The sequence below is a fragment of the Polypterus senegalus genome, chromosome 10 (genome assembly GCF_016835505.1).
Source record: "Polypterus senegalus isolate Bchr_013 chromosome 10, ASM1683550v1, whole genome shotgun sequence".
NCBI lineage: Eukaryota > Metazoa > Chordata > Cladistia > Polypteriformes > Polypteridae > Polypterus > Polypterus senegalus.
Genome location: NC_053163.1, coordinates 1,283,799 through 1,307,118, shown reverse-complemented (window position 1 = coordinate 1,307,118; position 23,320 = coordinate 1,283,799). Strand labels below are relative to the sequence as shown.

General features: G+C 36.3%; 1 protein-coding gene across 1 annotated transcript in view; it reads left to right on the top strand.

The window, feature by feature from the left end:
- Nucleotides 1–22,499, top strand: part of dstyk (dual serine/threonine and tyrosine protein kinase) — a 75,517-nt gene extending 53,018 nt beyond the window's left edge. Inside the window, exons 2-13 of the mRNA XM_039764791.1 lie at nucleotides 4,197–4,609; nucleotides 6,881–7,553; nucleotides 7,739–7,977; nucleotides 10,814–10,897; nucleotides 11,611–11,787; nucleotides 11,877–12,006; nucleotides 15,572–15,728; nucleotides 15,950–16,082; nucleotides 16,182–16,295; nucleotides 18,198–18,312; nucleotides 20,577–20,711; nucleotides 21,989–22,499. Coding sequence (XP_039620725.1) covers nucleotides 4,197–4,609; nucleotides 6,881–7,553; nucleotides 7,739–7,977; nucleotides 10,814–10,897; nucleotides 11,611–11,787; nucleotides 11,877–12,006; nucleotides 15,572–15,728; nucleotides 15,950–16,082; nucleotides 16,182–16,295; nucleotides 18,198–18,312; nucleotides 20,577–20,711; nucleotides 21,989–22,173 — 2,555 coding nt within the window. The 3' untranslated portion in view covers nucleotides 22,174–22,499. The remainder of the gene's footprint in view (nucleotides 1–4,196; nucleotides 4,610–6,880; nucleotides 7,554–7,738; nucleotides 7,978–10,813; nucleotides 10,898–11,610; nucleotides 11,788–11,876; nucleotides 12,007–15,571; nucleotides 15,729–15,949; nucleotides 16,083–16,181; nucleotides 16,296–18,197; nucleotides 18,313–20,576; nucleotides 20,712–21,988) is intronic.
- The last annotated feature ends 821 nt before the right edge of the window (nucleotides 22,500–23,320 follow it).

Sequence of the window (23,320 nt, the reverse complement as noted above, 5' to 3'; positions counted from 1 at the left end):
TGCATGTTTAGCGGTGCAGCAGTGAAAAAGGTCCCCCCTTAAACAGTTTCCCGCTGCGCCACATTCCGAATGTTGTTTAGGCTATTTAAACCGTCCAGAGGGGACTGGGCGGTCTCATGGTCTGGAATCCCTACAGATTTTATTTTTTTCTCCAGCCGTCTGGAGTTTTTGTTTTTTCTGTCCACCCTGGCCATTGGACCTTATTCTTATTCAATGTTAATTAATGTTGACTTATTTTATCTTTTTACTGTGTCTTATTTTTCTATTCTTCATTATGTAAAGCACTTTGAGCTACTTTTTGTATGAAAATGTACTATATAAATAAATGTTGTTGTAAACTGGTGGTGTTATATAAGAAAAATCGATATCATAACAAAAATTTTAAATGGTTTTCGGTGTGAACCGGTATACCTCCCAGCTCTAATTCAAAGATATTATCAACAACTTTATTATCCACTTTTATGTTTAGAAAATGCAGACCCCCAAGTATAGCTCTGTGTACAGTTGGTTCCTTTCTTCAAGTGGTGTAAATATACGAGGGCTGATTGAAAAGTAGAAATGCAGGTGTTTGTGTGAGTGGAAGCACCTCATACATGTCGTTATGGGGGATGAGGAAGACATTCCTGTGAGAGTATGGCAGAGGTGTTTGATCGAAAACTGTGTTAAGCTTGCGTTAGTGATACAACAACTGGAAAAAAACAAAAAGAGAAAAAAACAACTATGTGGAAATTCTCCTGAGGTGGTGAAGTGAAAAATGCCATGGCTGCATTACTAAAAGTGAAATTTACAAAACTGTCTGTTACTTGTCTTTGAATCATGTTTTGTAACTTTGTAAAAAATGCATTCAACATGAAGGACATTACTTTGAAAAAGAAAGTTTATTCCAAGTTTGTGCAATCCTCTGATTCTGAATAAAAAATATCAGTCTCATTACTTTTCAGCCAGCAACTCGTATATTAGTTGGTATTAATCAAAGATTTCTTGTCTAGTGGTTTGTGTGTGTTGGGAAGCATTGAGAGTTTTTCTGGTGCAGGGGAAGCTCTTGCTTTTCTAATCAACTTTTTTTTTTTTTTTTGTCATGTGTACTCAGTGCAATGAAATTCCTACTTTCATGTCTGCTTAGAACAGTTGATGATATAGCAATGACAACAAAAGACAGATGCAAACACATACTAATGTTAAAATGAACTTTGTTGTAATGAGTTTTTTTATCTGCAAAATACTTAGCAAAAAAGTGGTTTACTCGACACTTGTCACACTGTTGCATTGGAGGGGCGCTCAAGAAGGGTTTCTATAGACCAGAGGTATTATGGACATATCTAGGGACAGGATAACTGTCAGTCAGATTTGACTTCAGCTGTACTTGCAGAGCTCTGGAGTTTCACCATACCTAGACTCAGTCAGTTTTATATCTGGGTGTTTTCAAGGTATGGTTTGACTTCGTTGAGCACATAGATCAGATTGAGGATTACTTTTTTGGCTCACCCTCCAGCAAAAGGCTGAGTGCTGAGCTTCCCTCGTGTTTATGCTACTCGATCATTTTCCAGCATGTTCCATAAATTTGCCAAGATTTTACTTTGTGAACACTTGTACACTATAAGCTTTTTTAAATTTATTAATTGTGTTGCATTTTCATTCATCTTTGAAATATTTGCCTACAAATTTGTGCATTCAACAATTCTCATCTATGAATATGACCTTTATTTACTCAAACATTTTATCGTGGTCTTTTTATGTAAAACTTATGTAAAAAAAGGGTGACTCACATAAGCAGTAAGAGCCAATTCATTTGGCAACATTGCTCAAGGGGTTTGTTTTTGAAAATTAATGGGTGTGCTCCGGACACTGAGGGCTGGTGTTTATTTAACTCTAGTGGCGCTCTCTCTGGAAAGTCTGAACTATGGACACAGAGGGTCACCAATTTGGTAATTGAAGGTGCACATGCACTGGCCATCGAGGAGATCCCTTGACCCACCTGGACTTTGAAATGTTACAATTCTGACTGCAATATGGACATCCAAGGGGTGCCATTTATGAAACTAAAGCATTTTACAGAAAAACATGGAACTTCTCACTGCCATTGATACTACATTGATACATTGAATGGACGTTGTCAAGTTTGGCATTCTGCAGTTAGCTTTGTCAACTGTACATGCCGAAAGTCCGCACTATGTTCCCATTTCATCATAATGAAATCCGCATTATAACACTTTTTTTTTTTTTCCAGTTCTGAGCTCTTCGTTCTAATGGAATATCACTTGTGTGTGTCTGTGTTTAAGTGGTGTGTGTGTGTGAGTGTGTGTCTATGTCTATGTAAATACATATACATAATAATATATAATATAATACACACTGATTATATATAAATATAGTATACAGCATATACACACCATTTGCTATGTTACAGTATTTTTATTATGATTGACTGATCAGCCTGCTTACAACATTTGGGAAGAGTCTGTTTCTAAACCTACTGGTATGAGTGCCAATGGCCCTAAACTGTTTGCTGGAAAGTAGGGTAAAACAATAGCTGAGCAGGGTGCCTGGAGTCCTTTATTTTCATGTTTTCATAAGGTAGTGAGTGTTTTTTATATTTCTTGAACTGAAGGAAGCTGTGGGTCAGTAATATTCGGTGCCATTCCAAAAGTTGGAATGTGACGTCAGAGTCTTTGTTTACTATCTACATGTGACAGAAAGCCGCTTTGAGGATCCTTCGGGATTGATGTTCAATGTTTGATGAATGGTTCAATGTGATGAGTACTCCGCATGCTGATATGCATTCGTGGAGCTTTTATATTTAAGCGTCGCATAATGGCCATCGTAAGGACACGATAAATTTTAAAAGTCTCACGTACCATCTTTTGTGCCGTCTTTTTTTGTTTATTTATTTATTTATTTATTTATTTATTTATTTGCAACATAATGTGCAGCGCTGTATTTGAGCCACAGAGGAAAAAATTAAGGACAGAGTGAAAAGGTTATTTTGTGATTAAAGTGGAAATTTTGGCTTTAATCTCAATGTCCACTTTAACCTCGTAGTTTACTTTATCATTAAAGCAGACCTTCGTAAACGTTATCCCAGTTTTTAATCGCTGCGAACTTCTGGGACTTCCTCCTGACCTGACAGAAAGCAGCAATAGATCACTACACAGAACACATTAAATGTATGATATTCCAACTCTCTGCAAATTTAGAATCTTTAGATTTATACTTGATATCACTTTCATGATGAAATTCACTAAAGTATGTACGTTACATTTTACAGATAAATCATTAATTTCATTTAAATAATGAATACTGTTAATAATTACACACATGGGGGTGACACGGTGGCGGAGCGGTAGGACTGCTGTATTACAGGGAATCGCATCACTGGTATTCCCTGCTTGGAGTTTACATGTTTTCCTGCTGGCTTTCCACACTGTGCTCCAGTTTCCTTCCAAAGATATGCAGATTTGGTGACACTAAAGTGACGCAAGTGTGTGTGAGTGCTTGTATTCACTTTGTGATGGGCTGATGCCATGTCTAGGGATTGTTTCTGCTTCGTGCCCAATGCTAGCTGGAATGGGCACATCCCTGGATTGATGGATTTAATCATTAAACATCCTTTTCAGAGATATTGCGGTAAGGTGTAATCGGAATTTAATGGCTGTTCCAGGCAATTCACAACACAGCGAAGCCGAACCTGTTCTCACTGTGATAACATCTTGCACTGCTACCTGGTGGATTCCTCCAGATTTACGTAAAATACGCGCGCAAGTATAAACTGTACAACGCTTGCGTAGCAGGAGCGTCCGCTGCAGCATGTGTCGCGTCGCGTGAAGTATAAACCCGGCCTTAGTCTGCAGGTAATCCTCTTCTCTGTAAGCCATCTCATCATTATTGGTGATCAGCCCTATTGCGTCATCAGCAAATTTAGTGATGGAGTTGAGGGAGTGAAACCCATGTAATTCCATTGTGTCTTGAAAATAACTTCACATGGCGTGGGTGCCTTGCTGGCTAAGCTTCCATTTCATTTTACCACCTGGTCTTGTGCATACGAAAAACTAGCTTTTGACCAGATGCAGTTTCTGGTGGAGAGCCAGTTGCCAGTTGTCCTGTAATTAAAGACTCTACATTTCAGTGGATGATGAAGTGTTCTACTTTCTTCTTTTTGCATGTTTATGATTTTGTTCTATTTTTTTTTTTTTTTTTAGGGCACCTGGGTTGCATATCATTCCCGAATCATGAAGAAGAATATCTGCAAGCAACTATTGGCTGCACACCTTACATTATTATCCTTGGTCAGAACTGTACTGCAAAGTACCATGTGGTGAATGGGCTGCTGGGGGAGCGCTTGCTACCTGTTTCACTGTCCAGTTCAGGCCACTCTGGGGCATGCCAGGGGATGGGTAGCTGCAAGAGGCGTCGCTTGCGCTTCACTTATGGTCGCCAAACCCGACTGAGCTTGGCTTTACCTGGTCAATATGAACTGGTACACCAACTGGTGGCCCATCGTGGCCGCTGGGAAACGATCCCGGATGAGGACTTGGAGATCCAGGAAGAGAGTGAAGACCCAGCCCAGAGGCTGGCTGAGCTGGAGGTCACACTTCCACATCATTTGCTTCAGGTCAGAATTGTTTCATGGCTTCAGTCTAAATGAAGAGCACATGCTCTGAGCAGTGTCAGAAAGTGCATTTATTTATTATTGTTTATGTACTGCATTTTGTGCTGTGCCACCTTAATCTTTAGAGTTCTGGTACTACTGGTTGAGAGGCCAAGAACAGAATTAGGAAAGAGAATAGAAACTCATGTTTGCTCCTTTTTCTTACATTAAGAACCTGTATCCTGATGTTAGTTTTGGTCCCTTTACTTAGACTGTTCTGTGAAACAAGAATAGCATTTCACTGTGTCTTATTTTGTGCAGTCCCTGCTGTTTGGCTTAGGTCTCTCCCTTAGCATCTCTCTGTACTGAACATATTTTTCACTTGCTGACTTTTTTTTTAATGCAGCCACATACAGGAGTGTGAGGATGCTGGATGAAGCATCTACCATTAGTTAAGTTGTAAGCGGACTCCTCAGGATTTTCATGTAATGTGAAACATAGAGTTACTGTCTGTCTTTCTCTGTAATCCTTTCTTGTGCCCCTAGCAAGCTTCTGAGCATTTCACAAGCACACGTGAAAAGAGAATCAGGCCTGCAGTGTGCCTGACAGTGAGCTCAATGAAGGAATGTGGGGAACAAGCAACACATCCCACCAATCGCTTAACTTGAGCAATGTGATTTCTGTGCGAGTGTCCTATTCAAGTGTGAAGTGACTGTCACTTAGGTTGTGTACATGTCTATATGCTGCCCTATTATTCACCCCAGCACCTTTCACAAAAAGTATGTTGTCCCTATCTATTTTATTTAAAATTTTTGTTAAATTGGCATCTTTCCTTGAAAATGCCATTGATGCCCTGCAGCTCTCATCTCTTGGCGACAGCACTGACTGTCTCCTTTGTTTATAAGCTTCTCCAGTGACTCATCATTCTTCTTCTTTTCCTCCTCCCACTAGAGGAAAGCAGGCTAACCATTATAGCTCCATTTGCTGTAACTTTATGTCCCTTTTTACACTGGCTAACCACTTTTACGTAACCTTTTCCTAAGCAGATTAGTAGATATTTGAGTAGTTTTATATTGTTTTGTCTTAAATCTTTATAGTAATTTGCAGTGCTACTTCTGGTAGCTGTAGAATCAGGACTTTTTTTACCGTTTCCATTTACTTCTTGGCTTCATTTATTTTTAAATCAAAACATACATATGTTGTAATGAGAAAGTGCTTTTGGAGAAAAACTTATAATGTAAACCCTGTGTTCTCCAAACTACACTTAAACTATAATATTCATTACAATATGAAACACCAAAGGAAATCCCTGAGATATTTTTTGAACTCCTAATCAGGTGACACTGTTATCTATGTGAGCCTGAGCAATTCATGGCACATCCCCCCATGTAGTTGTGCGCTATATATATATATATATATATATATATATATATATATATATATATATATATATATATATATATATATATATATATATATATATATATATATATATATATATATATATATATATATATATATATATATATATATATATATATATATATATATATATATATATATATATATATATATATATATATATATATATATATATATATATATATATATATATATATATATATATATATATATATATATATATAATATATAATATATATATATATATATATATATTTTTTTTTTATTCCATTTGTTTAGGATTTACTGATACATTTGGTCAAGGTGGCATAAAATCAAAAGCATTTTTAAATTAGCAGAATCAGATGTTAGACACACACAATCCTACTTGCACTAACTGACATTGCAGTGTCTAGAATATTTTTATCCTATCTTTTTAAATATCAGGTAGTTAATAAATAAAAATAAAAATTTTCTCCAGTTCCTTAAGTGTTTTTTAACATTTACTATATGATAGAACGAGTTGAACAAACAGCCATATCCTAAGGCAGAGGTCAGAAAGGTGCTGGCATTGTGGAAGTATAAAACCCCAGCACAGTTCTGGTATCCATTATAAAATGGGCAACTGTTTGTGCACCCGGCCTGCATTGTGTATGTGTCTGTAATTCCTATTCTTTACCTGATGTTCAGTACTAATTGGCTATTGATGAGCTGTGTAGCTTCTGGCAAAGGGTGTCATTAGTGTAGTGAGATGTTCTGTATGCTGCTTTTCATGATAAACCCAGCCTCTCAGCAAGAGAAGGTGCCTTTACCGACTTTTGCCTGCTCCCTTTGCTCTGTGGTAGTGTGCAGGTTTTTTGGAATTAAACTCCTTTTTCGCTCTGTTTATTTTAGGAAGCTCGAATCCTGGTCGCATCTTGCACTCTTGTTCAGCCATTGGAGACAGTTGTTGAAGACTGCCTCAAAAACATTGCACCCATCATTGTCTATGCCACTTGTGAAGAGACACTTACACAGCATCAGCTGGATGACCTACACCATGTCCAGGATATTGTTCCTTTCCCCATCTGTTTCACACGTGTGCCAGGCAGTGTTCGGCCTGCTTCTGCTGAACGAGAAAAAAGTGCTCTTTATATGCAGCTGATCTCTCAGGGCTTCCTCAGTAGCATGGCAGGTAGTTGCTCCTGTGGCATCTCCTCCCAGCAACAGTCAGTGACAGCCAAACCCCAAAATGTACTCTGTGAGACATTTGAGAGGTTACCTCGAGTATTGGCAGCATTTGCGCGCCAGGTTTTGCAGAACCAACAGGTTGAGGCAGCCACAATGCTGAATCTGGTGCACTGCCGCTGCTTGGACATTTTCATCAACCAGGCCTTTGATATGCAACGGGATTTACAGATCACGCCTCGTCGACTTGAGTATGCACGTGAAAAAGAAAATGAGCTGTACCTATCACTGATGGGCATTGCCAATCGTAAACAGGAAGAAATGAAGGATATGATTGTGGAGACACTGAGTAGCATGAAGGATGAGCTCTTGGAAGATGCTGCCAACCTACAGTTTACAGGTGTGTTACAGAAGAAGCTGGCAACTTTTGTTGTGCCACTGCACAAGGATGCCGCATGGCTTACAGTCCTCTCATAGTATAGTGGTCTTTTAATTTTTCTAAGTAAATACGTGAACTTTTTCAGTTGTGCACATCTGAGCTGTGTGTAACTATAGGCTAAATAATAACTCATTTGTCAATTCCAGATATCATCATTCCTCCGAATGGCGAACCAGTCAGCACCAAGGACATCAAGTCATGTATCAGGCAGATCCAGGAATTAATTGTGCTGAGACTAAACCAGGCTGTGGCCAACAAACTTATCAGCTCTGTAGATTACTTGCGGGAAAGCTTTGTGGGGACCCTGGAGAGATGTTTATCTAGTTTGGAGAAGTCAAATCCAGACATCTCATCCCATAACATTACTAGTAATCACCTTAAACAGGTTAGTACGCAATTACTTTTCTAATGTTGTTTTTTATATTTATTATTTGTGCTTGATGTATACAATTAAAAGTAAATAAAGTGGGTGCAGTAAAATACAACTACGACAATTATTTATATAGCACATTTTCATATAATGAATGTTGTTCAACATGCTTTACAAGATGTCGGAGACAAAGTTACGAGAAAATAAAAAAACAAATAAGAATAGGAGAGAATAATAATAAATAAATTAATGAATAAAAATAAATCCGTGTGATGTTATAAAACAAATATATAATTAGTATAAAAGTATCCTTATATATAATTTCATATTGTAAGTTTTTAAAAATGAGTCCAGTGATAAGGTCAGATGGTCAGGTTGACAGAAAAAATAAACTCCATTTGAACTGGAAAATAAAACAAAATCTGCAGGGGTTCCAAGGCCAAAAAACTACTAAAATATTCTACCCAACATAAATGTGCTTAAATCATTCTTCATTGTTTCCAGGCAGGCCTCGACTGAAATGAAATAAAACAGTACTGGTCTTAGTACACTATCATGTTCTTAAAAACCTTAGTAAAAGTTTTCACTGAAATTTGCTGGGGTCAGAGCGCAGGGTCAGCCATTGTACAGCGCCCTTGAAGCAATTTCAGGTTAAGGGCCTTCCTCAAAGGCCCAGCAGAGTAGGATCTCTTTTGGCAGTGATGGGGATTCGAACTGGCAACCTTCGGGATACCAGTGCAGATCCTTAACCTCAGAGCCACCACTCCGCCTGTTTATGAAGGTTTATTCCATTTTTTCACTTTTTATACAGGAGATGTAGCAGGATTCAGTCAATAAAGAATTAAAAAGAATAGAAATTTAAAATAGAAAAATTAAATGTTTCTTTGCAAAAATTTTTAACCACTTTACTATGATATTTCCAACTGTCCTGTGTTGATATTTGTTTACTTGTGAAGTCAAGCTAAAACTAGAATTAAGGAGTCCTGTGATCACTTTAATTTGATTACATGCGTCTGGATGTTTCGATTACTACAGTAGGCATTTAATGCCCTTGTATAATTTCTAACATTCTGAAGTTTGAAAGTTTTAAATAACTGTGTAGTTAAACCCATTAATCCATCCACATTCTCATCCAACTTTATTCATTTCAACAAAAAATAGAAGAATTAAAAATTAACACAGACTGTTCCTTGAGCAGGAGAATCTTTGTCAGGGAAATAAAAAGGCTATTTTACCATGGATTGTAGAGACAGAAGTAAAGTGTTCATGTAGTCTAAAAGAAAACCTAGAATATTTTAAGAAATTGGCTGGCTGCAGCATTATATTCCTAAAGTGTGTTTAATCAATTCCAACAAGATTCTTCTTTGTCATTTTAATTTTGTTGTTTTTTTTTTTCATTGCATGCATCTGATTTTCATCTGACACATTTATTATTTCAGTGTAATGGATTGGATACCCATGGGTGAAAAAATTTATATACTTTTGATGGGTAGCAAATTAATACTGTTTGCTGTGATTGTCTGTGAAAGTAACTTTTGCTTATTTAAACAAATGCAATCTATGTAAGTTTTAGAATTTTCATATGTAAATAAATCATGCTAAAACTCAGTTTATTTCTTTAAAGAAATAAATGCCCATGAGTAACCTATGGTATTTTAAGTGATTTTTGTCTTTTTGATCTTTCATTGAACAACTGAAAACCATGGAACAATTGACAATTCAAGCTGTAAAAAACTGGGAATAAAATAAGCTTTAAAAAATACTAGTTATATTGTGATACAAGTAACTCAATAATGCATACACAAACCTTTACAACTCTAGTAATTGGTCCCTTAAGCCTGTGACTCATGGATATCACCAGACTCTTAGTTTGTTTCCGGAGAAGCTTTAACAAACTGTTGCTTTTGCCATTTTTAGTTCTTATCTTTCGCCAGGTTTCAGACTCCATTGTGTTTTTTAGCAAGTCAAAATAATGTTCATTTGAATTTAAATATGAATATTGTTTAGTCTATGACTTCCTGCATTTCCTTTGATCGATGTCTTGGTTTCTTTGGCTGTGTCATTTGGATAGTTGTCTTTTGGCCTAATGACGTGCTCAGTCACCAAATCTAGACAAATTTTTTTATACATAGGCAAACAGAAGAATATAACAGTTAATGTAATCAGTAAACATGGGTGAGTCAACTACAATATTGGCTATGCATGCCAAAATTTGATACTACAACGAAGGGGTAACATTTTGGATAGGCAGTAGTTTATACCTTGCCTTTCTACATCTTGGAAGAATTTTTTTTTTTTTTTTAACACTTTTATTTGAGTCATTTGTCTTGGTTGCATTTTAGTAGAGTACTGGAGTTCTCTGGCTTTGTTTAAGTTCTACTGTATCTTAATTATTGCCATTGAGTTGGTATAACTTTTGTGCTTTAAGGCTTAGTAATTAAATAGGTCAAGTCTGAACAGTTGATTGTTAGACTTTCACCACTTGTGACTGTCATTTGTTTCTGATTTTATTTATTTTTTTTTTTGCTCAGTTTTGAATATTGATATATTTACTGAAGTTCTCCCACAAGGAGCAACAATATTACAAATGGAAGATATAAAGTAAAAGAAAGTATATTTTGCATGCCGTACCATGGTGATATATTGTAGTGAAAGTGAACTCAGATTAACTCTTTTGTTTGGTACTTTTAAAACGCTTGGTGGTAGAAATCAGATATACCATGTGTCAGTAAGAGCCTGGTTGGAGTGCCAGTGAGAAAAGGTATTGTATAATAGTCGGGATTTTAAAAACATTCATCCTCTTAATACCCTTTTTAACTTTTTAATTTGCTTGTTATTTGATTTGTTGCAGATCCTGAATGCAGCCTATCATGTTGAGGTCACATTTCACTCTGGGTCGTCTGTCACTAGGCTGGTGTGGGAACAGATTAAACAGGTGTGGTTTATATGAAACTGGCAGTGCATCAGATTATTTTTATGGATGGCATGACAAAAGGCTGGACAAAACAGCACCATCAAATTCACACAGCGACAAATGAGAGTAGCTTGAGACCCATTTTGGGGTTAGTTTTATTAACTGAAAAGTTATGTCATTTTTTTCTATATTTCTTAATACATCAAATCACATAGCACCTTGAACAATAATATTAAAATGGTAAGCTCACTAAGTACACACAGTTCATGTACAGATCCAAACCCAAAGATGTTATTTTTAGAACATACTAACCTAAAACACATTTCCCATGTCCTTTTACATTTGCAGTATTTTTTAAAGAGGTAGGCTCATATACTATACACATCATATGCAAGAAAATATGCCAAGATATTACCCTGAAGACATTAATATACAGATATAAATTCACATTCCCAGTTTTTTTTTCTGTGATTTAACATGCTTTACATTTAAATGTCTGTGCATGTTCATCAAAGGCAGTAGGAATGTCATCACAAGGTCCAACACAAACTATTAACATTTTAATGTTCCAGAGATTTGTAATTTTTCAGTCTGTTAGATGTGTTCATTTATCACTGCACACATTTGTCAGCATTTTTCTATCCAGCACGCTTTTTAAGTGTGCTTATAACTGTTCATCTTGCAATTATGTTTCTTTTTTTATGTTGTGTTTGTCTATCTCTTCCATTGTGTAGATTATTCAAAGGATCACTTGGGTCAATCCACCAGCCATCACCTTAGAATGGAAACGTAAAGTGGCCCAGGATGCTATCGAAAGCCTTAGTGCTGCCAAGCTTGCCAAAAGTATTTGCAGTCAGTTTCGCACAAGACTCAACAGTTCTCATGAGGCCTTTGGTGCCTCACTGCGACAGGTATTCACTTGCCTTTGGCTAGGCACCAAGTCAACTTCCAACTCTATTATGTTCATCTATCATAACTATTAATTTATCACTTTTCATAGCTTGAAGAAGGTCATACTGGGAGGCTGGAGAAGACTGAGGATCTGTGGCTGAAGGTTCGAAAGGACCATGCCCCACGGCTGGCCCGTTTGTCCTTAGAGAGCCGCTCTCTCAGAGACGTTTTATTGCATGGTATGATCTGGGAAAATGGAAATAACTTAATTGCAGAATAGATAGATAGGTAGATAATTTATTAATCTCAAAGGGAAATTCACATACTCTAGCAGCAGCATACTGACAAAAAAACAATATTAAAGAGTGATAAAAATGCATTCAGTTGTGCTTGAAAGATTGTGAACCCTAACTGCATAATAATAACTGCAATAATTATGCAGTTAGGGTTCTGCAACTAAACGTTCCCGGTAAGTTTTGATCATTCCTGCACACCAGCTTGGAGGTGACCAGCTTCAACTCTGGGATGTTGGTGGGTTTCCTCACATTAACTGCTTGCTTCAGGTCCTTACACAACATTTCTATTGGATTAAGGTCAGGACTTTGACTTGGCCATTCCAAAACATTAACTTTATTCTTCTTTAACCATTCTTTGGTAGAAGGACTTGTGTGCTTAGGGTCATTGTCTTGCAGCATGACCCACCTTCTCTTGAGATTCAGTTCATGGACAGATGTCCTGACATTTTCCTTTAGAATTCTCTGATATAATTCAGAATTCATTGTTCCGTCAATGAAGGCAAGCCGCCCTGGCCCAGATGCAGCAAAACAGGCCCAAACCTTGATGCTACCACCAACATGTTTCAGAGATGGGATAAGGTTCTTATGCTGGAATCCAGTGTTCATTTCTCCAAACATAACGCTTTTCAATTAAACCAAAGAGTTCTATTTTGGTCTCGTCCGTCCACAAAACATTCTTCCAATAGCCTTCTGGTTTGTCCACGTGATCTTTAGCAAACTGCTGACGAGCAGCAATTTTTTTTTTGGAGAGCAGTGGCTTTCTCCTTGCAACCCTGCCATGCACACCATTGTTGTTCAGTGTTATCCTGATTTGTTAGCCACATTAGCCAATGTGAGAGAGGCCTTCAGTTGCTTAGAAGTTACCCCAGGGTCCTTTGTGACCTCGCCGACTATTACACGCCTTGCTCTTGGAGTGATCTTTGTTGGTCGATTTGTTGGTCCATTTGTACACAATCTGTCTGACTGTGGATTGGTGGAGTCCAAACTCTTTAGAGATGGTTTTGTAACCTTTTCCAGCCTGATGAGCATCAACAACTCTTTTTCTGAGGTCCTCAGAAATCTCCGCTGTTCGTGCCATGATACACTTCCACAAACATGTGTTGTGAAGAGCTGACTTTGATAGATCCCTGTTCTTTAAATAACACAGGGTGCCTGCTCACACCTGATTGTCATCCCATTGATTGAAAACACCTGATTTGAATTTCATTTCACCTTCAAACTAACTGCTAATCCTAGAGGTTCACATACTTTTGCCACTCAAAAATGTGTAATATTTGATCATTTTCCTCAATACATAAATGACCAAGTATAATATTTTTGTCTCATTTGTTTAACTGGTTTCTCTTTATATACTTTTAGGACTTAAGTGAAAATCTGATGATGTTTTAGGTCATATGTATGCAAAAATATAGAAAATTCTAAAGGGTTCACAAACTTTCAAGCACAACTGTAGTCAGTAGCATGTGGTTCTTTGGGCTGCAAATCAGTGAGAATATGTTGAAGTTTATCACTCTGAAAGTATAATGTATGTTGTTTCTTAACCATTCCAGATTACTGATGAAAGGTATATAAGAATTAAGACACAGAAATAATAAACAGACTATTTACATGTGGGGATACTTTTTAAAGACAGCGTGACCACTTCCGATCAGTAGCTTCCTCACACCATGTAGTATTTTTAACAATGTTTATTTAACAATGACTTCTGGATTTGTTTCTGGCCCAGGTTGGGTGTTTAGATTTATAACAGGATTAACTGACTAAAACCTTTTGAGTGCGTAACGTTTAGAAAATCACACAAAGAGTGAATGTCAAAATCTAGGAAAAGTGTAAACAACCTCCCCAAGATTACTAGACCATTCACTGACACACAGGAGGGTTAGACAGACAGAAGACCAGCTTCTGTCATGAAATGGTTGCATGTTTCAGTCTCAATGGCCTAATGCAGTGCTTCATATTATTTTCCATTAGTAGCCTTACATTTTCAACAAATAGCCTTAATGATTTTTGTCACTTTTATAACACTGATTAAATTTAGCAACATTTTTCAATTTCTGGTTTAGATAGAGTTTTTGAAATGGTAACTGACATTTTTTCCCTGTTAAACATGCCCATACACTAGTATGATATAAAAGTTCTAATCTTTTTACTTATTTGAAGGAAGAATACTTCACTGGAATTAATAATATGCTACATATTTTGATCAAGGTCAGAATGGTGGTTAAAATATCTGTTATCCATTTGTCATGATACTGTAGATTTGAGACATGTATGAATTTAAATTATCAAAAATTAATAAATGGCAATTCATATTCCAAATTATAAAATTAAGGCAAGCAATATTTTTTTCACTTTGGTTTCAGAGAAAGATTGGTGGGACTTTAAATAAATACATAAAACCTATTATTATTTTATTTGAATTTAGCATCACTATGTGCTGCACCCCAAGTGACTTTTTACCCCATTGTGCCTAGCCACAAACCCACCACTTACAACTAGGAAGCTATAACTAAGAAAACAAGCAGCTCATTTAAAAACAGTTTCATTGAATGAGGGAATTATTGTTTTTTCACAAACGTATTAAATGCTCCAAAAGGAGAGGTCTTTAAAGAGAGATTTTTTTTTTGTTCGGGACAGGACAATTCACTGTTTTGGGCTGCACACACTGTTAAATCCCAATGTCGGATCCTGCTAAAATATATAAATATATGCCTTTGTTATGTACTCATTTCTTTAATAGGCTTTTATCATTGAACCATACTTTAATAATAATAATAATAATAATAAAAAAAGCTATTGGATAAATATTTCCCTTTAAACATCATAGGTTAAATTCTGAAATTCCGTGACCAATTTCATATTTATACTAAGGAACCAAATTCTCTTTTGTATGTGACCTTTACCTTTTCTGCAATTAATGTATTGTTTCTAGATCTACAAAAATATTTATATTTTCATATACATTGAATTTCAGTTGAATCAATACATTTGAATAGTAAAATAGCATGCAGTATATTGGGTTTAATCAGTCCCCATTAGCTTGGTTATACCCCTTAGGGGTGCACATGGCAATGGGTGTGTATCCCAGGAGTTACAGTATATTTTAACAGAAAATCCCCAATTAAAATTTTAAACTGCACTCAGAAGTGTAGCATAAGTACTTAACACCAGTTTAAAAAACATGACCTACAATTGCAATGTAAATGTAACAATAATAGCCAGGCCCCAATCTGTATTTCGATTGCTCAATTCGTGGGGTAATCCTGCCTACAAGGTTTCTTAGTCTATTGACACAATTATAATAAGATTCCATATAGAATGCTGCTCCCTTTTCTGCTTATCAGCTGTACAGAGATTATTTTCTGATAAGAGCTTTTTGTGTTTCTTGTGTAATAATTCCTGACAGATTGAGTGAATAACATTTTAGTTAACTTAAACACCTTGTGTAAACACTGAGGTAACTTAGTGAGCAATTAAATTGACCCTCATTTGCCTTTATTGGTTTTAGGAAAGCCAAAGCTGGGCCGGGAGTTGGGCCGTGGACAATATGGAGTGGTGTACCTGTGTGACAGTTGGGGTGGCCATTACCCTTGTGCTCTTAAATCTGTTGTCCCCCCGGATGATAAACACTGGAATGACTTGGCCTTAGAATTCCACTATACAAGGTGTGTGTTTGTGTAATGTAAAATTTCTGTCTGGTCTGTTTGTTAAACTTTGTTGTACTGCAACAACCCATCTTTAAAAATGATCACAACTGAGGTTACTTTTATTAAAATTTTTCCTAAGAAGTAAGTGTGCTCTCTCTCCCTAAAATATTTAGACTTTGTAATTGGCTAGCTACCTGTTTTTCAAATGTTTAATGAGGAACTGCCTTTGTTTTCTTTAGGTCTTTACCAAAACATGAGCGTCTGGTAGACTTGCATGGCTCAGTTATTGACCATAGCTATGGAGGTGGTTCGAGTATTGCAGTACTGTTAATAATGGAGAGGCTACACCGTGATCTCTACACTGGAATCAAGGTGAGAAGTTGTGTTGATGATTTGTAATTGTTTTTTTCATCCAGTTGCATTCCACTCACAAACATAGGTTATGCTTACCCAATATTGTTTTTATTTTAGGCAGGGTTATCGCTGAAGGAGCGCCTGCAGATTGCCTTGGATGTGGTAGAGGGAATCAGATTTCTTCATAGCCAAGGTCTTGTCCATCGGGACATAAAGCTGAAGAATGTATTGGTGGGTTGTTTGTAGACTTTTATCCTTCTAGTATAAAATAGTTAATGTTAAGGAATGTTATATGTGATAAATATAGGAATGTTCATGGGGCTTCCACCCGGAGTAGCAGTACTTCCACTCTATGGGTTTCCATTGGAAGAACAAGTTACTGTGCGATTTAAAAGCCTACTTTGCGCAAAAACAGTTACCATAACAATGAGAACCTAAATCTGAGACACTTGCTCTAAGGAATTAAAACTTACTAAAATTTACCAGACCAGAAGTTGTACAGGGTGATGTTCACAGCTACCAATATAATTACTAAATGTAAAAAAAAAAAAAACTCCTGTCATAACTTTTTGCATCGAAATCTTGAAACAATGTCTAGGCATCTGGCAGTTTCCTCTTGCTGTTACCCGCAAGTACATATTTTTCTAGGTGCAACCTACAAGGTCTTTGTGAGGTGTGCAGTTTGTGATAGTTAGTGATTAAAAAGGTAACACAGTTGAACAGTAACAAAGCATGAACTCAAATATACAAACCACTATGTCAAAATAAGCAGTGACACAACATAGTGCAAATAAGCCATTGATCATCTAGTGGTAAGCCATTATAAGTTGTGCTTAACATTTTGTTTGTTAGAAATATCTTGTATCACTACACCCAAATCATTGCCCAGTTAAGACTGACCTGGCGTACATGTATCTTGTTATATGAGAAGAAGAAACGGCACAATTGCTAAGACTTTTTATACTTTGAGTTGAAATTTTAAGATTCCCATTTTGTAAACTTAAAGTAGATTGTAAAGAAATTCCATGTTTACTCTTTATCCCTGTAATATAATACTTCTCACCTTTCATGTCTTTGTTGAGGAACACCATCTGACATTTGTTTTTAACTATTCTTTCATAATATTGATTGTGATAGTAAGTTTCATATTACTTTAAAGATTCCATTCTTTCAGTCATTTCTCATACTTGAAACTGATTGCAAATCAGGTTGCTATTGTTCGTTCTTTATACAGTATTGTTTTGTAATGCTTGTATTATGGTGACCACTACTCTACATAGTATTTCAATTGATACATACATACATGTCTACTGTAAGGTAGTGGCATTATTAGGCTCCATCAGATCACTTTTTCGCTTACTGTAGCATATTTTTATGCATTCAACCCCCCCCCCCCCCCAAAGTAACATTCAGAGTTCTGTTTTTTTTTTTTTTTTTTTTTTATACCACCCCTGCAAATAAAACCCCTCCCTGATAAAGTATATTGGGGTGCAGTGTTAGTGCTTCATTGTTGGCTCAGATTAGTGTGACTCTCTAGTAAAAGTACTTTGACACAAATACTGTAGTGAAGTTCATAAATTTAGAATGAATTCATTAAAATGTGAGTCATTTGACTTAAAATTGGGCAAATATGTTTGTGACAATTGAGATGATTCTGGTCTTGTGGCTCTGATTAGTATTAACCCCGTAGGATAAAATATGTTATCTCTTGGGGTTTTTGCACTGTAGAATTTGGCTTAATTTTTGCTGTCTTGTGTAAAATAATGTACATTTACTAGTGGTTCTGGGAAAATACTTGTCTTGGGATTTCAGAGTATTAGACATGTGAGGAAGTATTTGCATGGGTTACAACATTGCCTAAGATTTCCACGTCTTTATTGGTTAGTAGTTCTGTTTTATTTGATTATAATTTAGCTTCTTGTGTTTCCAGCTGTGACATTATTATTAATGGGTTGTCTTCCATCTTATATATATTTATGAATGTACTAGAGACTCAGTTACAGTCTGTACTGTGAGTCCTTTCACAGTGAATGTACTGAACCTCATGAACCAATCGCTGCTGATATTATCTGACAGGGTGTGTCTGACGTGCTTCAATTTGTACTACCTCAAACTTATTTTTCTTATTATCAGCTTGACAAACAGAATCGGGCAAAAATCACAGACTTGGGTTTCTGTAAACCAGAGGCTATGATGTCTGGAAGCATCGTTGGAACTCCAATTCACATGGCCCCTGAGCTTTTCACTGGTGAGTTTTATTAACAGTTCCTGCAATTGCTTTAAAAAAGAGGAATGTGGAAAAGTGGGACTGTTTTATTACCAGTACAGCCCATCTCTGCCAGACATTTGAAGCAAGGGGTCAGTTGTTTCTTTTGATGGTGATTATTTTACTTGTCTTCAAAAAGCACTACAGACAAATCTACAAACCTAGGACAATTGGGGGTGCATCTAAATTTCATAACTCTCAATGTTGGGATCTAAAAGTGGTTCTAAAAAAATAGCGATTTCTTGTTTAGTAACATTGCATGTTAAAGCTGTGAACTTTCACTTCTTCAGTGGCAAAGGTCCCTAGGTAAGGAATGTTTCAATCCAAGAGCCTGAGCTTAATTAACAGTCCAGTCACTGCCTGTCCAGAGTTTGCATCTTCTTCTTGCATCTATTTTGATTTTCTCTAGACAAGCAGATTTCAGCAAAGTAACAGGAAAATCTAAATTCACTTGTTGCAGCTGAGTGTTACCTGTCACTGATTAAAGTGCTGTCCAAGGTTAGTTTATCCCAAAGATGTCAGGAATAACTGTGCTTGGTGACTCTGAAATGCCAGTGAAGGGTTTTAAAAGTGGATTGATTTCTGCTTGCAGCAGGTGGTGTTGCCACCTAATAACTCTCAGGCACAGTATATATTTTATTCAGGGAAGTACTTTTTTGTATAGTTTAGCATGTTCTGTCTTTGTTGTGTAGGTTGCCTGTTATGTTTAAAAATTTTGCAATTGTCTAAGAGTGGACTTTATAGGACAAATTTTATCATCAAGAAATGACAAATGAATAAGTGATATACAAGTATGGCTTGGTATTAGATACAATGTTTTAGTTACTAAAGTGCTATCATAACTTGAATCATTTCTTTGTTTTTTTTTTATTTGCATAACGGGGTATATGTTAGATCTCTTGAATTATCACTGTTGTCTTAGCCATCTCCTAGTAAATCATCCTGCCTCAAGTACAACTCTGTCAAAATATCACACACTTGAAGAGAGAGCAAACTTCATGTGGGTTGACACTTTTAGCAAGGAATTAAAAGAAAGGAAAAAGACTGTTAGCTACAGGTTTAATCTGTATTTAGCAGTCATTTTAATAAAAAGGCTTGATTTGGCTTGCAGGATCTTCACTCCTTTTAAGCTTTTCTCAGTGGGTGTTTTAATGTCAACACACTGAGTGGAATACATTGTGTCACTCTGTTTTTAGCAGCAGACTCTGGGTACTTCTGGGGGAATTTTCCAGGTAATCTGACAGATAGTTTTCTGCAATGGGAGGCACTTTTAGGGCTTGTTTGAAAAATGTCTACACTACCTCATCTGGGCTCCTCTTGATCCAGAGGAAAAAGTGGTTCTAGCTGAAGGTCCTTCCATTTTGCCGAACTCTTCACCTCTTTAACTCTTGATTAAGAACCTTAGTTTTACATGTTCTAATTTTTAAAGTCTCAAAGTTGTTAAGGTACTTTATAGTAGAGATCTAGGGATGTTTAAGTCACTTTTTATTTGATAGAATTGTATTTTTGAATTGATGTAAGGGAAATGCAAAGGAAAATGGTTTTAAAAGCAACTGACAGAAAGATGGCTATTTCTCCTTTTTTGTATGGTGGATTTCTTGGCCTTGCTTTTAGGACTGAAATTGATTTATATGAATGCTTTTATGTAGATTAACAGCATGCAGTCATATGTTGGAGATTTAATTTACAATATTTTGTAGACCACAGTTAATCACCATAGGCATATGTGAAGCAGGTTTTAAAATAAAATTAAAAGTTGTGGGCTATGAGTCTCTCCAAATTTTGATTTGTCACACGGTCTGGCAATAGAATTGTTTCTTTGTTCCTCTGTTTGCAAAAATATTGAACCAAAGTGATGAGCATATCTTATATCACAAAAAACAGACATTGTTACATAGATGTTTGTTTTACTCCTTTGCCTGTTTTTTTAACAGTGGTGCTTTATTGCTTCCGCTGTTAAAAGTTAAGCTTACATTAGAAATACAAGCACACTGATTAACAGAAGTTTTTGACATTTGGAAAATACTATGTTGTTATTTGTGCTATATTGTTTTTTGATTAGGCTTGCAATGAACAGGATTTTTTTTTTTTTAAATTACATAAAATGTACTTCAGTGTGGGCAGTGTTTATGTTAACTAAATTAATTACTTCATGTCATTATAACTTATTCACTGTTTGTATTTTCAGTTATAGGACCTTTAACAGGCACATCCATAATTTATTTTTACATTGTATTCTATTTTAGGGAAATATGACAACTCTGTGGATGTCTATGCTTTCGGTATCCTATTCTGGTATCTCTGTACAGGATCTGTAAAGCTGCCAGAGGCATTTGAAAGGTGCTCCAGTAAAGACCAACTATGGAACAATGTTAAGAAAGGTACATTGCATTCTGGGTAATGGCTTTAGCTTGTACTTGTGGTTATCCAGATAAGGATTTTGGCAGAGCACATCAAATCGTTTTGTGGCTTTGGGCCTTTGATCCTGTGATGGTAATAATATTTCTCCATTTTTCAATTGAGAAAATAAAATAGATAAGCAGCATGTGACCACTTTAGCACCCATCAAAGAAGATATAAAAGCCTTGAAATCATAAGACAGAGTCTGAATCGCATGAGAATGAACCAAGTGACAGTGTGTTTATGTGTAAAAACTAAAAAAAAGGATGAACTTTTGAGGCTGATTTCTGACTGCATTATGAGTATCAATGGATGTGGGCCACTGTGAAGAAAGCTCCAGGCAAAGGATGCCTTTTATACGATTAGATGATGATAAAGAATTGGCAACAAATGGCTTCTTCACATTTAAGTACTTCATCACAAAATAGCTGAATTATATTTTATATTTACTTGTTCAGCAGTTGTTTGTATGTCTCTTCATGTAAAACTAGCATTTTTAACTTACTTGCTCAGGATCATGAATAGTGACTATTCAGCTTTTAGTCTTGTAGGTAAGCTTTCAGACTGTATACCCTTAGTCAAAAGCCCTACTCTTGTTTTAGGGGTGCAGTCAAAAACCACTGAGGAGTTATTTTTAGGAAACAGTAAGCATTTTGCAAAAAATCCACATTCTACACTTAAAGAAGGGTTTTCATAAAGTTGGTTTTTACAACTGGAAATTCTGTGAGCCAGCCATGGTGTTGTAAGCTGCTGTAATTATCTATAAAATGCTGTAAAAGTTTTCAGGATAAAACCTTTGGATTTTGATTTTACTTCCCCAAGGAGCAGTCTTTCCAAAGTATAATTGGCAAGTCTAACATTTGGTTACTCTTCTGTATATTACAGTTTAAATAGTGGGTTTGGCAAGAGAGTATAACTGTCTACTTCAGGACAATATGTGAAATGGCAATCATATTTTGCTTTGGTTTTCTCTCACAGTCCAAAAACATGTAGGTCTGGGGGATTGGTGTGGCTAAATTAGCTCCATGTGTATGGAGGTTTATGTGTGTGTTTACACTGCAATGTACTGGACTACCCTGTCTAGGGATTGCTACCTTGCACTCGATGCTTGCCTGGGATAGGTATGGATGGGAATCAATTTAAGACTAGAATAAAATGAGAAGCGAGGGGACAGAATTTTACAGTAAATTTTATGGCAAGGAATGAAAGGTCCATTTGCCTCCGACTGACCAAGCATTTTTTGTATGTCTTCCTTAAGGAGCAAGACCAGAGCGTCTCCCCACATTTGATGAAGAGTGTTGGCAGCTCATGGAGTCCTGCTGGAATGGAGACCCTTTCAAGAGGCCCCTCCTAGGAATTGTGCAGCCTATGCTTCAGAGCATTATGGACCGTCTCTGCAACAGCTTGGATAGAAAAAGCCAAAACTTGGAAGACTCTAACTGACAGCCTCTGGCACATGAAATGAGGCAATAGATGAAAACCATGAGTAAGGAATCCTCAATCCAGACCAGAGACTATGCTTGCAGTTTTATCTAAGACTTTATTAAAAATAGAAGTATCCCAATTGTAGTGGATATAAATGTAATGACACTTGGCTTCTGTAGTTTAGACAGAGACAAGATTTTTATAAAAGAAATGATGGCACATAGTACACATTCACCATTTCTTTTAGCTAGTACAGTATTTAAATATGTATTGTTTGATTATAATGTATTCCAAAACATATAACTTTTTTTAATAAAAAAAAACTCTAATATAACTTGCCATAATGAACTGCTCCTGGGTTGATTTTTAACTTTTTTCAGTTAAGTATTTGCCTGCCTGGTTTAATTATCTGGTTTTGTTATTGTATGATAAAAACAAACATAATCAAAACCAGATACTGAATATAAACAATTGTACATAATTTTATATTTTTAAAATATTTTCTATGTCATTTGTGCTGAACAAATCTGTGCTGACTGTTGGCACTTTTTACCTTTTTCTTTTATTGCCCAAAATGGGTTAATTGGTAATGAAATTTAGGTGAATTTTAAGGTTTGAGGGTTTTTTTACTCAAAATGTCTACAGCACACAACATATTCTGCTCCATTGACAATGTGCTTATAATGAATGCCTTTAATATTTCATTCAAAAATCTCCCATACTGGGCTTTATTTTCCACCAGCCATACTGATCTCTGATTCCATCTCAGGCACAAACAATTTATAGACAGAATTTTGCCACCTTGCAGGTCTGAAAAGCTATCAAAAATCAGAAAATAGATTCTACTGAGTTCTGACAGGTGTGATCATGAAAATCATGGGGCTTAGGAAAAGGACTCTTAAACTTGAATCATTGTGCAGAGCCCACCTAGCTGTATTGAAGGAAACAAGAAAAAAACAAGCAAAACGTGAAAGTTAGGAGTGGTGAGACTTGAATAGCCAATGTATAAGAATGGTAAACCCTTTATGAGCAGAATAAGAGCAAGTAATAGGAGTATGGATGAGCACAGAAAGACAGAGACAGCATCTGATATTAAGAACAATATATCTATTATCTAATCCTGCTTATCCAGCGTAGAATCGCAGGAAACCTGGAGCCTGCCCTA